This window comes from Pipistrellus hanaki (assembly GCF_964339955.1).
Source record: "Pipistrellus hanaki genome assembly, chromosome: 6".
Lineage (NCBI taxonomy): Eukaryota > Metazoa > Chordata > Mammalia > Chiroptera > Vespertilionidae > Pipistrellus > Pipistrellus hanaki.
In genome coordinates, this window is record NC_140508.1 from 51,535,566 (window position 1) to 51,550,565 (window position 15,000).

General features: G+C 51.1%; 2 protein-coding genes across 6 annotated transcripts in view; one reads left to right on the forward strand and one right to left on the reverse strand.

Annotated features, from left to right (window-relative positions):
- Positions 1-4,101: 4,101 nt before the first annotated feature.
- PTGR3 (prostaglandin reductase 3) lies at positions 4,102-14,842 on the reverse strand. Of its 5 annotated transcripts, none has more exons than XM_084887170.1 (2): positions 14,727-14,842; positions 4,102-7,321 (listed from the first exon to the last, which is right to left on the reverse strand). In XM_084887170.1, the coding sequence occupies exon 2, from the start codon at positions 7,159-7,161 to the stop codon at positions 6,397-6,399; it is 765 nt and encodes a 254-aa protein (XP_084743296.1). In that variant the 5' UTR covers positions 7,162-7,321; positions 14,727-14,842; the 3' UTR covers positions 4,102-6,396. The 5 variants fall into 5 exon arrangements, with proteins under 5 accessions (XP_084743296.1, XP_084743295.1, XP_084743299.1 ...); XM_084887169.1 differs by lacking the exon at positions 14,727-14,842 and adding an exon at positions 13,826-14,173; XM_084887173.1 differs by lacking the exon at positions 14,727-14,842 and adding an exon at positions 13,349-13,511.
- TSHZ1 (teashirt zinc finger homeobox 1) overlaps positions 14,205-15,000 on the forward strand; it is a 70,781-nt gene continuing 69,985 nt past the window's right edge. Inside the window, exon 1 of the mRNA XM_084887162.1 lies at positions 14,205-14,309. The gene's annotated coding sequence lies outside the window, so the exon portion shown is untranslated. The remainder of the gene's footprint in view (positions 14,310-15,000) is intronic.

A 15,000-nucleotide genomic window follows, 5' to 3' on the forward strand; every position in this document is an offset into this window, starting at 1 on the left:
AGGTGAAATTAGTGACCCTGTATGCTAATACATAAGCTTCACCAGTTCCAAGATGTTACATAAAGTATGTGTAAAAGTTGAAACGATAAACATTCTTCAATAATGACAATATTAGCATTTAAATATATATATATATATATATATATATTATTGATTTTTTACAGAGAGGAAGAGAGAGGGATAGAGAGCTAGAAACATCGATGAGAGAGAAACATCGACCAGCTGTCTCCTACACACCCCCCACCGGGGGTGTGCCCACAACCAAGGTACATGCCCTTCTCTGGAATCAAACCTGGGACCTTTCAGTCCACAGACCGACGCTCCATCCACTGAGCCAAACCGGATTCGGCAAAGATAGCACTTTTAATTCTACTGATCAGAGAATGAGTGGGACAGGGGCCCCCTTCAGCTCGGTCTCATTCCAATTGCCTGGATGTGCCCGATGTAAAGGATTCTCCAAAAGTTACTTTGAGTAAAAAACCCTCAAGGAGACAATTCAATTTCCAGATGTAAATCCGGACAGCGTAGCCAGGGCCCGCTATCCCGTCCGGTCCCCGGCGAGAGATGAGGTTTTGTGCAGAACGAGATTGCCTTGTCACCGCTGCCGTTCCCGGGAAGGGTCTTTCAATGTTAAGGGGAGCGGTTTCTATTGGGAAAGGATTTGTTCGCGTGAAGTCGAAAGTTTACGCTTGTTATGCATGAGTTCAAGGAAGACAGGAGTGATGTAGAAAGACGTGAATGTTCAATGCCGTGTGGTTCTGAAGGGCTTGTTTCTGAGTCTTAATTATGACCTGTCATTTGTACAGAACATGAGATTCTGCCACATGTGAGCATGAAATGCGGGACCCAGCATGCCTCTCCCCAGACACACCCCCTCACCTTCCTGCACCCCCCACTGCCAAGCAGGCATCTGTCTACCGATCACAGCCCCGTGTCTGTGGGACTCAGCATTCCATTTCAGTGGAGCACACTCAGATTCTAGCTAGTTTGCTGTTACAATATGATGGTCAAACGCTATCAGCTTCCTAGAGGTGATAATAGAAGCAGCTATAGTCACTCTAGGAAAAAAAAAAAACACACACACTCAACACATGAAAATAAAGCTTTTCTTGATTTTCATTATTTGACACACCTTGGTAGACGAGGAGACCTTCGTTGTAGCATTAAAACTACATCGTGGGCATTCAGACATTAATTCCACTGAGTTGCTTCTCTCTCCCCCTCTCCCCAAATGTTGTGTGATGATCAGATGACAGAATCCAATGCCCTCCACCTTGTGTTGGGTAAAGGGGGTCCTGAGTGGAACACACTTTTGAGGTCAGAACTGTGATATTCTTCCTGGGCTGGTCTATCATCTCATCCACAAAAACCTTTGTGATATAGGCCAGCTGTTATTCTGTGACACTTTGACTCAGGCACATGCCGAGGGAGCTTGACGGGTTATAAGGAGGGGCCTACAGAGACATCTGCGTTCCAGCTCCATTCCTGGGTCCCATGAGCTCCGTGACCTCGGACAAGGCACCTGTTCGTCCCAGCCTCGGCTTCCGTCTCAACAAAACGGGTAGAACAAGATGGCCCTTAAGTCCCAAATTTTACCTCTTAAAGGACAACTGCGTCTCCTCATTTAGGAAGGACAGAGCACCCCAGCTGTTCCCAGGCCTAGTTTTCTGCTGTCTGACCACCCAGGTGCGGGCAGAGGGCAAAGCAAGGGACCTTAACGGGACCCCCTTCATTCCCTAAGCATGCTCCCCGACTTCCACTGACCAAGGAAACTGGCCATCCAAGTCGCCCTGAGGCAGCTGAGCGGTGTATGTGGAGGGGGTAGCACACGACAGTAGCTGGCAATTTTATGGGGCGGTTTTCTGAGCTCTAAGCACAGTTCTGTTTTTTGTGTTGGATGCCACCGCCAGTCAGCAGGCTGTGTTTTAATTATTATTTTAATTTCATGTTGGCAGAAAGACAATGTCAGATAGTGCCCTTCAAGGGAAAGGCTTCCTTTGGGGGGCCGTTGGAGTCTCTGCACTTTTGGCTCAGGGCTCCCCACGCACACCAGGCACTTGCTGGTTTCTCCAAACTATACCCCATGCAGCCCTCACCCTGCTGCTTGAGGGGCTGAGGGGCTGTGCCTCCAGGACGCTCTGAGCCAGCACAGCCGGGCAGCTGTGCCATGGGCACATCCGGTGTCAACAGTAGATGCTAGGACGGTGTGGACTCCAGGCTATGGTTTGTTTGTCCCATCTCACCAGCCACTCAGCCCCAGGAAGGACTGACTGATAGAGAATACACAAGCACCTTGTCTGGCTTTCTTTGAATATCAATGAATGCTTAGGTCAAGAGTTATGTGGACTAAAACACATCGGTCAATTATTCATTATGCATTTCGTTTAGCGCTTTAAAAATAATTTTTGCCAACACCCCATACTTCGCTCATGATAACAGCAATACGTTTCTCATCTCAAATCCTCCTCCTTTTACAAGTTGCAACAACATAATGGTAAAGGTGTTGAAAAACAACTCAAAGTTATTAAAAAATGCCCAACAGCACAGATAACCCAGAGTTTTGCATGTTGACTTGCAAATATGGTGCTAAATCTTTAATTCTGGGCCATCACTAAAAAAAAAAAAAATAGTTACAGAAAAATCTAATTTAAAAAACAACAACACCCACCATGTTCTAAAAGTCCCCGAAATTAACTAACAATGTTTTCATAGATAAATTTTGTGTCTTTAAATAAGTACCATAAATAACAAACGTTATTTAATAAAACAAGAGAGTGGAAAGTATAGGGAATAGTAATTACAAGTCCATCAAATCAGGCCATTTCGCATCTGGGTCACATTCATAAAACTTGTATTGGAACCCGGAGGAAATGATCTCCCACTGTTGATTGTGTTTGCTCTCTTTGTATCATATATTTTCTGGAAGTTGCACAGTGCTCATCTGTTTTTATATAAATCTCAGAGATGGTATTTATCCCATATGTCCTTGTGGTAAAGTGATCAAAAAAAATATTCTCTGTACTGACACTCCCTGCCCCGTTCTGAAGGCCCCAAACGTAGTAAATTTGGACTAATTGGGAATTCTACAAAGGGGTTAAAACATTACCCCACTACCAGTCAGGTGGCCATTAGAAACGTTAACCAATAAAAGCCAGAAACAGGAAGCTAAAAAGCAGGTCCCCACGGCAGGCATGTGTCTTAAATGACATCATCTGTCAAGTTTCCAGCATCTTGTGGCCGTGAACACGGAATGAAGGGCTGTGTTGTGTGAGGACATTACATCCTCATTAGCAGGAATGTTCCTTAAGTACATAACGCGGGATTTTCATTTTAATCACAAGCAGCTACTTGTCGCCGTACTTTCATTAGATAAATACTGAACGCAATTCCACTTACAGAACTCGGTTCCTGCTCCTGAGAAAACCCCATTCAGATGCAATCATAGAATAACAATTTATGGAACAAGCCACGCAAAACTCGTGTTGTTTTGTAAACTATTCCGATTCTTTTTAAATGCTGAGAGCCATCAACGGCAGAAAAGCCGTCGTCAAAGGGGATCGGAATGACACTGTTCCTGGTGTTTGTGTGCTAAACAAATGTGAAACGGAGGGAATGGTGAGGGATGAGGGTCCCTCCTCTCTGTGCACGAACCAGAGGCAACTCCTCCGTCTGCCCAGCCCCAGGCCTCGGGGCTGACGTGCAGGGAGGCCACCCTGAGAACCGAGGAATAATTCATCCAGCGCCGTCGCCCGGCCCCAGCCCTGTCTCTAAAACAAAGACTGACAATTGCCCTGAATTATGGATGTACTTTTGCGATATGTAATACAGTTCAGAAGAAAGGTGTTGAGAGCTTCGCACCACTTCACCTCCCATTAGAGGCTGGTCTTGAATGATAATACCAGAAGATGAAACTGGTGCTGAACTCTGACCCTCAATTTACAAATCATTTTTCAGGAGAATAAAAAAAAAAATAAAAAAGTTTAAACATCTTTTTGGCATTATCTGAATGGGCGGAATCTTTCATGCTTGTTTCCTGAGATTAAATGCAAACAGCCTGTGTGCTCTGGTTCCTTAGTTTGGGAAGAGAGAGAAACATGAGGGTTTCAGATTAGATTTTATTTCAAACCTGGGCGTTTGAAAAAAAACATACTTTTTTTTTTTTTTTTTTTTTTTAACATAGCTAAATGTAGTGTATCCCTTCAAAACACAATAAATTTCTATGCTGTAGCTTAAGGGGTCCATCAATAAAAAAATAAAAAAAAATAAAAAAAAGGTTGGTCTTTCATCTTTATTACCCTCCCATTAAAATGAAAGAAACCGGGACACACTTCAGTTTGGAAGAAGCAATTTAGCTGGCGATGTCCTCCCCCCATCAGATCTCCACGGGGGGAGCCGTGCGTTTCTGCTTACTTGTCACACGTCACGCGTCTACCTGCATAAGGAGCACCCGATCCCGCAGACGCACACACGCTGCGTTCGATGTAACAATATTCTCTGACGAGACGATGTGAGGGACACGATTTTCCGTGACCGGCCATTTCCGGTGGTGACGCTCCTGAAACCTGTCCCCATTCCCTTGTGCGTTTGTGTGTCTGGAAGCCAGGCGGAGTCCCTCTCTGCTCTGCCACCGCCGCTGGGACTGAAAGGGACAGATTAATAACCGAGCCCCGCACCGGGCCGGCTTCCCTCGTCCCCGGCACCGGTAACCCAGTGCTATAATGAGGACACAAAGAGCCTCGCATCAGGCCGCCACCCTCCCTCATAACTCACGGGCCCGCGGTGGCAATAGCCTCCAGTGCCATTTGTCTTTAGTGCAGTTGTGACACTTCGGCATGATCCATAATTTGGCAGCTATTTACCGTGACATTTCCCTTCAGTGCAGCCATAACATTCAGTGAAGCCGTGATTTGGTCCCATTTACCATATAAATTGTATTGTTGTGCATGCATGCTAGCAGCGACATTAGGTACCTGAAAATGAGTAAATCTTGTAAAACAGATACGGACAGCTACGGGGCGGCAGCATTCCCTGGCTCCTCAGACGGGAGCGAGACAAATTAAATACTGTCACCCAAGTTTTCTGGACCTTTTTAATTGTCTTCCTATGTATTTAGCATGTGAGAGAGGCGGAAACCCCGGGCTGCGAAAGCATCTGGCGGGCGCTGCCTCCGATCAGAGAGGCGCCCTGGGATTTCCCAGTTCCCAGGGAAGGCTGCAGCCGCCTTTGGTGAGCTGAAGGTTAGCAGGCAGGCAGATCAGCGCCAGGCAGGATTCACAAGAGGAGAAGGCACTGGACTGGTTACGTTTAAGTGTGATAATCAGGTGCCCGGGACAAGAGGAGCCTCACTCCACCAGGACCTGGGAGAAGTGAAATGGAAACCTAGCAGCAGGGGCTGCTATTGTTCCCATGATCGGAGAGAAGCACACCTTCCGTGCCAGACAGCCTGACACAGAGCCGGCGTGTTATTACTCTAGATTTGGGTTTGCTCTGTCCTGCCCCGGCGTCCCCAAGGACCCTCCCGTGGTGTGACCGGCGTGGTCTGCCCTTGCGTGGCCCACGCGCTGCTAGGGGGACCTCATTGTGGATCGGACTCACACTTCTCCTGGGAACGTATTAAGTTCTCAAAGCCCCCGGATCTGTCGTCCCCTCTCCCGACCTTGCTTTTTGTCTGTGTAAGTTTTCAGCACTGATTTGCTTCCTAAGGGAAGAGTGAAATTTTCCATTCCACATGTGCCTCGCAGGCACCAAAAGCCTCCAGTGCAACTGACGTCTTTTAGATAGGTCTGTGTTCACGTAATCATTTTTGCTAATAATCTAACCAAATCAAAGTTTTGGAAGGATCTCTCCAAATGTCTGTATGGATAGTTGGCTAGTGATTTATCGGCTACGAAGGGCCCTTTCCTCAGAATGTGCACTCGGAAATGGGGCTGGTTTTTTGCGGTGTCTCTCCTTTATTAACTACTTGTTAGCCCAAGACTAAACTCTCCCAAAGCAAAGAATTTGTGAACTATTTTTAAGACCAATTTTAAAATCTCATCAAGCTGAAGACATACTGATTTGATCAGCTCTCCCATCAGGAATTAATTTAGTTCCCAGGAACAATAAAATCTGGAATGAGACTGTCCATGACCAAAGGGTTGAATGTAAAGGTTTTACCTCTGAGCCTGGGAGGGAAGTTTTATTAGCACTTTTTTTTTTTTTTTTTTTCCAAGAGAGGGGTAAAAAGAGAAAAAAAAAAAAAAAAAAAGAAAGAAAAGGAGAAACCTGCTGTAACACCTTTCTTTCGTTTTAAGAAATATTATCTCCATTAATGACCGAAAATAAACTGATTTGAGTGATTCTGAAGCATCAAGTACCCACTTTCTTTCTCCCCTGATTTATGCCATTGTTTGGCTTTTACAGCTTGCTGTTGACAGGGTGAGGTAATTCAACTACAATCTTCCCCGTGTTTTTCCCCAGGTACATGTAATCGACAGCGCGGAACACGGACTCCAGGCCCGTGAACCTGCCCTCCGTGGACAGGTCGCCCAGGTCCACCTGGCACATGAGGTCTCCACTGGTACACATCTTGACCAGGTGGTCCATGGATGCTCTGTACTCGGAAAGGTAATGGTTTAGGAAGAAGCCCTGGATGCGGGCAGACTTCTTCAGCAGTTTGGCAGGTAACGTTCCTGCTTTCACAGGGGAAAGGCCAGTAGGGGTTTGGTAGCCAGAGATAAACCCAATGACTATCAGGCGCCCTTTGGTGGCCAAGGCATCTACTGCCAAGTCAAACATGGCGCCCCCCACGGATTCGTAGACCACATCCACGCCTCCGGGGTACTCCCGCTTCAGGACGGTACCCACATCCTCCGCTTTATAGTTGATGGGGCGATCGCAGCCGACAGACTTCAGGAAAGCAGCCTTCTCTTTGGAAGAGCAGGTCCCGATGACGTGGCACCCGGCCTTCTTGGCAAGCTGCACGGCAAACTGGCCTGTCCCCCCGGCCGCTGCCGTCACCAGCACTTTCTTCCCTTCCTTCAGCCCGCCGAGCTCTTTCAGGCAGATGTGTGCGGTGGTGCCACTCACCAGCAGCGTGAGGTACTCGGGTGTGGCAGAGGGCACTGGGATGGCAATGCTGGCTGGCACCACTGTGTATTCGGCAAAAGAGCCCGCTGACATGTAAGCCACAGTCTGGCCGACCGTGTACCTGGCACTGGCGGACAGGCCCAAGGCTACCACCTCGCCCACACCTTCGAAACCAGCATCGAAGGGAGGCTTGACGGAGGGGTCATATCGTCCCGCTGAGTAGTTGATATCAGACGCATTAACACCGACAAATCTAGAAGAAAACACAAACATCACAAAAATATATTAAGGTGCTTTGTTCTCAAGGCCTTTATGGTCCACTTCTTGGTGAGCTGAAGGTTAGCAGCCAGGCAGATTAGCTCCAGGCAGGATTCAGAAGAGAAGGCACTCGACTGGTTATGTTCATGTGTGATATCAGGTGCCCTCTAATTTGGTGATTGTAGGGGGGCTGGCTAAGCCATACATTCTGATAGAATATGAAACACACATACACACACACACACAAAAAAAAAACCACAAAAAAAACACAAACAAACAAAACACAACAACAACAACAAAAAAACACAGTCCTGATATTCAGAGGAGGAAAAGAAATTAAATGAGTATTTAGTTCAATAGTGATTTGCAACCAGAGTTTTGCTGTCATCAGTTTAGAAATAATTTCAATCACTTTAAAACATCAAGTTATTTCCTATGCCAGTTGTTTCCCTCTTCTTCCTTTCAAAAGGAGAAATAAATCAAAAACAAAAACAAAAACAAAAAAACCACCCTGAATATGTCGGGAAGCCTTCTTATCCACAAACTGCACTGGAGCTGAGTTGGAAATTAATTGGCCTCTTAACAAAGATGTTAAAAACAACAGTGGGATAAAATATATTCGACCAAGTACACTCGTATTGATTTTGGCCACAATTTAACACTTCAGATAATAATAGTAATGACAACGATATTATTAAAGATTGATGGAATGTGCAAGGTCATTACTGCAGGGGCTGTTTCAAAACATCGCTAGAGTGGCTGCAGCAAATGTTCTCTCTGATGTCACGATGTCCAGTGTGAAAATATGCACTTTGATTAATTGAACAAAAATTGTCTCATAAGGGGAGAGAGATTTTATGGAGCATTCAACATTTTACAGTCCTTTTCAGATGAAAAGGAAAGCATATCGTCACTCTATTTTCCCTCAACAAGAAGCAGAGACATAAGTTGATTAATACCAGATGATTAGTTTCACTTTGGTATCCAGAGTCAATTTAATTGCAAGGCCAGTACTTGTACCAGCTTTTTTTTTTTTTTTTTTCATCTCGGTATACCTCATAACAGAAATATCCTGATCCATAAAGGGGGAAAAAAACCCCACAAAACATAAGTCGTCAACTTAAGAATGTCAGGAGGTGGCTTAGACACATAATGGAGGCCCCTAAAAATGTCATTTCCACCTGTAATGAAGTGAAAGGATGGTGTTATCTGGGGGCAGGAGCAAAGCTGGGAAGTAGGTCATTTTAAAATAATTCACTTTTAATTTAACTTAATAGAAACTGCTCTGTACCAGGACCCGCTTCCATAGGTCTATCGGTGGCACTTTGCCCTTAAAAACGCTCCCTGATGCTCCTTCTGCCTTGTGTGTCTGCAACACGGAAAGCTCTCTGCATATTGTAGCAAGAAGGAAGCAGGAAACCATTTCTTTCTAGCTCATCAGGCAGCTTTCCCGAAGTGAGCACATCACACAGCCTCCCTGAATTCTAAAAGCCACAGCATTCCATGCCCATAAAGGATATGCAGTCATGAGAAATGGGGAAATGGTTTTTGCAGGTTTCCCATTTGGCATTATTTGGCATTTAATGCCAAGATGCTTGTATTCTATTTGGGGAGAAGGGGGGGGGGGCTGCTCGCTCTCTCTCTCTCTCTCCTTGAAATTGACTCAGTTCTCAAGGCCCTGTCTTTGTAAAGAGGGCCAGCTTCCCCAGAGCAGAGCCAGCTGCCTGTCCTCCTAGAAGCGGCCAGGGCCCAGCCCAGCTGCAGCGCCTCTCGGAGACCCAGCCTGGGCTGCGAGGCAAACTCCCTCAGGAGGGCTTCCCGTGGTGAAAGTGAAGTGAGGTTTGCTTGGGAAGTGGGGAGTCCACCATTAACCCTTCCCAGCCCCCTCGGGTCCGGGCGCCTCTTTTGTGCGGGGAGACCCCGCCTAGGACTCCGGGGGGAACTCCACGGTGCTGGCCAGCCCCTTGTGTCCCTCCCCGCACCCCACTTAGGACCCGTGAGCGGAAAAGCTGTGCTGGGGGAGGACTCAGCCCCAGCTCGCCTCCTCCCCAGGCTGTGGTTTACCGCTTCCAAGAGGAGAGGTGGGAAACCCAACAGCGCACGTATCAGGAGGAACGCAGGAGAGAGAGAGAGAGAGAGAGAGAGAGAGAGAGAGAGAGAGAGAGAGAGAGAGAGAGAGAGAGAGAGAGAGAGAGAGAACACACACGCCACAGGGGACAGAGGGCCAAGTGTGTGCTTGGTGGCGGCGGTGGGGGGAGAGGGCAGTGGGCGCTGCTGGGAGCTGGGGTGGCTGCATTCCATCAGCAGAAGCTTGAGTTTCCCATGGGGGTTTTGCCTAAAACATCAAGTCAGATGTTTCGGTGGAGCCCAGCACGCCCCAGAGCAGGGACCGGACACCCGCAGGCTCCTGCACCCCGTCCAGGTGGCCTCTGCTCTCCATCTCCCCGGAGGCCCCCTGGTGCGCCTGGGTGTGCCTGCTGGGGGCCAGCAGTCACTGCTTCCCCACAGCCTCCCTGGGACTTGAGGGCCACTTCTGACTGCCCGACCCTCTGGCCCTGCATGGCTTCTCCACCGCCATCAACTAGAGGCAGGACCAATGCCCCCCACCCCAGGCGTGGGCTGGGGCAGTGCTGCCAGCACTGGGGTGAGGGGACTGGCCCAGGTCCGCACTGGGACCTCGGCCTCCGGGGCGAGGCAGGGGTCCTGTGATGCGCCCACCATGGAGCTCCCGCCCAGGGCAGGACAAGGTCTGGGGTAGCCCTGAGCACCCTGCATGGCTAGGCGCAAAGCCGGTGGACAGAGACCTTGGCTAGAGGCTGGACCGTGACCTTGGCTTCCTAGACACCCCCATATTTCATAATCCCCTCCTCCAACCGTCCTGCATAGTGGTGAAGGGATCTAGGGCTGATGGTGAATCTAGATTCCCCAAACCTCGCCCTCTCCAGTGTCTCCCCGCCTCTGGCGTGGTCCCCAGCCTTCCCCCAGACCCTGTTTTGACTCTGCGAGCCCCCCCTCCCCCCCCCAGGGTGTAAGGGAGCCGCCAGGGCCCAGATGCGCCTAGGTCCTTACCTGGGCTTTGGAAACAGCTGCCTGGGGGGTCCGGAGCCCTTGAGCTCCACTTCACCAGAAACAAGTTCAAGAGCAGCGGCACCATGGAACAGGGGGGCCCGGGTCCGAGTGAGCAGGACACAGGAAGGGGGAGCAATCGGGGAGAGACCACTGGGAAGGAAGCCCGCGCTGGGAGGCTCCCCTTGTGCCCCTTTAATTTAAAATATGTGCTTTTAAGGAGGGTTCCAGCGATCCGATGGCAGGATCCACTCAAAAGATTAATGTGGAGAAACCTCAGGACGAGGCAGGCTCTCCCCTAATATAGACCCTTCTAGAGTCACCCGTTTATTTATATTAAAAAGTGCTGAGCCCCTTCGTCATGTTTATTGTGAAACAGGGCAGTCCTGCGGGGGTGGGGGTGGGGGGGCGGCGGAGGGGGTCGGTTTCTCTGAACAAAACCCAAGGCGAAGATTCTAGTCCGAAGCCAATGCCTTCAATACCGGGAGACAAAGTCGTCCAAACCAGATACTTACTTTAAAAATGAATAAGGAAAAAGAAAGAAAAACAGAAAAAACAATTTGGCCTGGAGAATCCGAAGAAGAAACACTACTGTTCCCCTCCCGTGAGCAACAAACCCTTTATCAAAAAAACGCCTTCCCCATCCCCTCCCCCTCCTTCCCCTCCCCGCAAACTCTCAGCCCCATTATCTTACACGGGAGCAGAAAATCGTTAGAAATATTTAGAAACGAAATACTGTGTCATGATGGTACTAAAAATGCTAAAAATAGCGCTCAAACTGGCTTCACCGGAGGGTGTCTTGCGCGCTTTCTTTTTCTTTTCTGAGATCTGGTAATGGAGAGGACACTGAAGTTGTCCTGGGAGGTGGGGAACAGGAAGGTGAGAACTATAGAAAGGAGCATCAATTGTAGGTCTCTGGGGAGTTTAGGTACCCTTCTCACACCTTCCCTAAATGGTGAACTTGACTATTCTAATGGTTGTGGAGCTTAAAAGCGCTTCCCTCTCTGCGAAGAAAAAAAGATCTGTATTTTCTGTTGAGATGTGTAAATGGTTCAAGTGAAAGAAAAAGTCAGATTTCTACACACCTTTCCAAGTAAGTAAATTTGGGATTAATCTATTCAATTCCAGAGCAATTTTATCATAATAAAAAGGAGAAGCATATGCATAAAATTTTCATGTAATTAGCAGTGTTCTGGGGGAGATTTGGCCTAGAATTAAGATGAACTAACCTTCAGTGAATTATTAAGCCTCTATTCTTAGAGAGAGAGAGGGAGAGAGCCCGTAAAATGCCACCTCCGCTGACCTTGCCTGCAAGAATAAAGGATCTTCCTACAATTGGGGGACAGGGGCAGGTTGGCCAGCAGAGTAGGGAAGAGGGGCGGCAGAGGTTCTGCCCCTTCCCAACACGCAGAAAACTGGTTCGGTTTTCTTTCTGTCCTAGGCTTCAAGGTAGAAGTTAGAGGTCAAGTTTGTATATATCAATATACTATTTATATTAAAGAGATTTTTGGCATAGGTGGCGGGGAAAAGGTATGGATCTTAAAGCAACCCAAACTGATGAGCTCCAAACGTGAGGGCCGGTGGTCCAGAGCACTGACCTGGAGTCCAAGACTCAAGCTGGTGATGCAGCGCGAGGGGAGCATGGACACCCAGTGGGGAAGGGGACAGTGAGGGGGGACTGCGAGTGTGAAGGCAGAGAAGTCTCAGGAGGGGGGGCATGCTAGGAGTTGATGTACACTCTTGGGGGAGAGGCCAGGAAAGCACCAAAGCCTGGTGGGAGTAACCTCCACCCAAGCCGCTGGAGGGTGGTCCCAACCTCCATGCGGCCAGTAGTGCTCTAACCACTCCCCTCCCCCACCACTGCCAGGCTCAGTGGCCTCCTCCCCATCCCATACCCACTTTCTAAAAGGCGTTTTACTCCAGCAGCTGTGTGTGTTTACATCACTGATCAATCAATAGTGTACTTCACCAGGAAGAGGAAACAAAAGCCTGTGTGAAACTTTTTGCCTGCTCAAGTCTGTTTGGAGCTTTTCAGCCTGGGGCTCGTCTTTGCTTCCAGCAAGTTACTCGCGTGTTTTGTATTTCTGAACACACACAAGCCCTCCTTTTAATCTTGGCTGGACCCATGTCCTGAACAGCCCCAGCACTGCATCCCATAATGAAGAAACCCTCGGAAGCTCTGTTTCCACCGTAGCAAACTTTTTAAAGAACGCATACATCCCACCTCGACTCAATCCCATCCTTGGTCCACTCAATTTTTACATTCCCAACACGTTCCCGAAAGTTTTATATGGAGATCAGAATTCTTTAGTCTCACAGTACTATTTGGAAGGCTGATCTGAATCTCCAAAAAATGGACTCATTAAAGGTTGCATCAAGCTACTCCTGGCAGGGGGATGAGAGCACTTCCCAGCGCGCAATTTACAACACAGAACTTTCTCCTCCCTTGTGAGTATTACTCAACCTGATCCATGCAATCCTGTAACCCTCGGACTGCGCGGGCAGGCGGAGGAGTCCTGCTCTGGCGAAGTGGATGGAGGAACCAGGCACCGGGCGCCCCGCCTGCAAGCCCGCGGGGAGTGGACCCACCCGGAGAGAGACCCCCCGAGGAGGGCCTGGCTCCACGGAGCAAGATCCCATTCCTTCCTGCTGCCTCACCAGTGACCACAGATTAGTGAGGCGGAAACACCTTAAGGTGAGGCGTGTAGGGGAGGAAAAGACAGAGGGTCAGGCAAGAACCCCAGTACCCCAGAAGATCTCTGCAGAACGTGCGGGCACATGCAGCCAAGGCCCCCGCCCCAGACGCCCCGCACGCGCGCCGCACGCCGGTCGTTACCCTCCGGGGCACGGACCACAGTCACACACCACTGACAACACGCGGACGACGCCAGCGAGGTGCACAACAACACACACTCAAACTCAGGCTCTGCCATGGCGAGGCGAGGCTACTGCCAACCTGGCACGGGCAGGAACGCCAGCCTGGTCCCCGGCGGCCTCCTTCCTTCCAAGCACGTTACCCAAAGGTCGCAGCTCGGGTCCAGGCGGCTCCCGCTCCGCCCCAGAGACTGTGTGGACGCCGGAGCCCCGGGTGCGCGCGGGTGGGTGGGCCGGGCGGGAAGCCTCGGCTTCTGGGTCCCCTCGGTTTTATTTCGGGAGCGGGAGGAGGGAGGAGGGGATACGGGTGGGGAGGAGGGGAGGGGAATCCCAAATCAAAATAACCCCCGTTATGAGGACGTTCGGTGGTGGCATCGGATATTCACAACAGCAACAGTCACATTGCACTCGCCTTCGCCAGATGGCGGCGGGTTCAACTTCCCAGAACCTCGCCAAGTCGGGCTGTGCGCCCGAGCGCGCCGGGCGGGGTGCGGGGGCGCCGGCGACCCGGGCGGCCCGGGGGAGGCGGGGCCGGGGCCGGGGCGCGCGCCGGGCTCACCGGTTTCGGACGAGGAGGTCTCCGTCCCCGGGGAGCGGCACCGGGCAGTCCCGGCGCAGGGCGACGGCCTCGCGGAAGTTGGGGCTCAGCCGAGTCACCACCAGCTTCTGCATGGCGCTGGGGATGGCGGAGCCCTGGAAGTCCAGGAAGTGGCGGGAGTACGACATGTCCACGATCGTGCGGGCCGCGGCGAGCGCCCGCCGCCGCAGCATAGTCCGCGCCGCCGCCGCCGCCCGCTTTCTGAGCCGCTAGCAGGCCAAGGTCGCGGCCAGCCCGGGCGGTTGGGTTCGGCTGGGCGCGGGCGGAGCCGGCGGGTCCGCCCCTCCTCCGGCCCTCGCCCTCCCCTCGGCTCCCCCCCTTCCCCTCCGCGCTCGGCGCCCGCTCCCCCTCGGGCGCGCGGCTCCCGGAGTCCTCGCGACCCCCGCGAGTTCCCGGACGGACGCGCCACCCCCGGGTCCTGGCCCGTAGGATCGCAGCCGCCCCGGTAGCTGCTCCTTTAATCTTTTTGTTTTGGTTTGAATCTGATCGGCGCGGACTGGCCGGGGAGCCTCTCCGCCCTCCCCCTTCCTCCGGCGCCGCCGGGGAGGCACCGGATATCCCCACCCTCCCCGCGCTCTAAAAGCCGGATTTGACTGCTCCAAAGGGCGAGGGGGGCGCACAGGGGTCCCGTGTGTCCCACGTCCCCCGCGGCCCGGAGCGGGCGGCAGAGCCGGGCATTCGCGGAGGCGCGCCGGCCGGTGGCGGTGGCCGGCACAGGCGCCTCCCCTTCCCGTGCGAAGCGTTCACTTCCTTGCAAGGTGGTACGAATCAACCCCGAGCGCGGCCGGGGCGGCGGGGCACGGCCGGGTCCCCGGGCCGCGTGGGGATCCCTGGCTGTGGGTGAGCGCATTCAAGCACTGACCTGGGCGCGGGGAGGGGGCGCTCAGTGTCCCCCTCTGAGCCCCAGGCTCCTGGTCCGCTGTCCCCCTAAATGCCTTGCTCGCATCTCTGCCCCTCAGTTTGCTCCATACAAGTTGTAGGAACTAAGGCATTTCACTTATTTTGGCCTAGATTTCGTGTTTTTTGTTTTTTTCTTCCCCCATGACTTTTTTAAAGTAGCCTCTCTACAAGACAGACACAGGGTTATCCACTGGGAGAGAACACACATATTGGAAACCAGAGGGCCAAATTCCTAG

Bases quoted from the DNA above. Each gene is read 5' to 3' on its own strand.
- PTGR3 (XM_084887169.1), bottom strand. From the start codon at position 14,037: ATGCTGCGGCGGCGGGCGCTCGCCGCGGCCCGCACGATCGTGGACATG. The intron at 7,322-13,825 runs GTGAGCCCGGCG...GTTTTCTTCTAG, and splicing joins GACCTCCTCGTCCGAAACCG to ATTTGTCGGTGTTAATGCGT.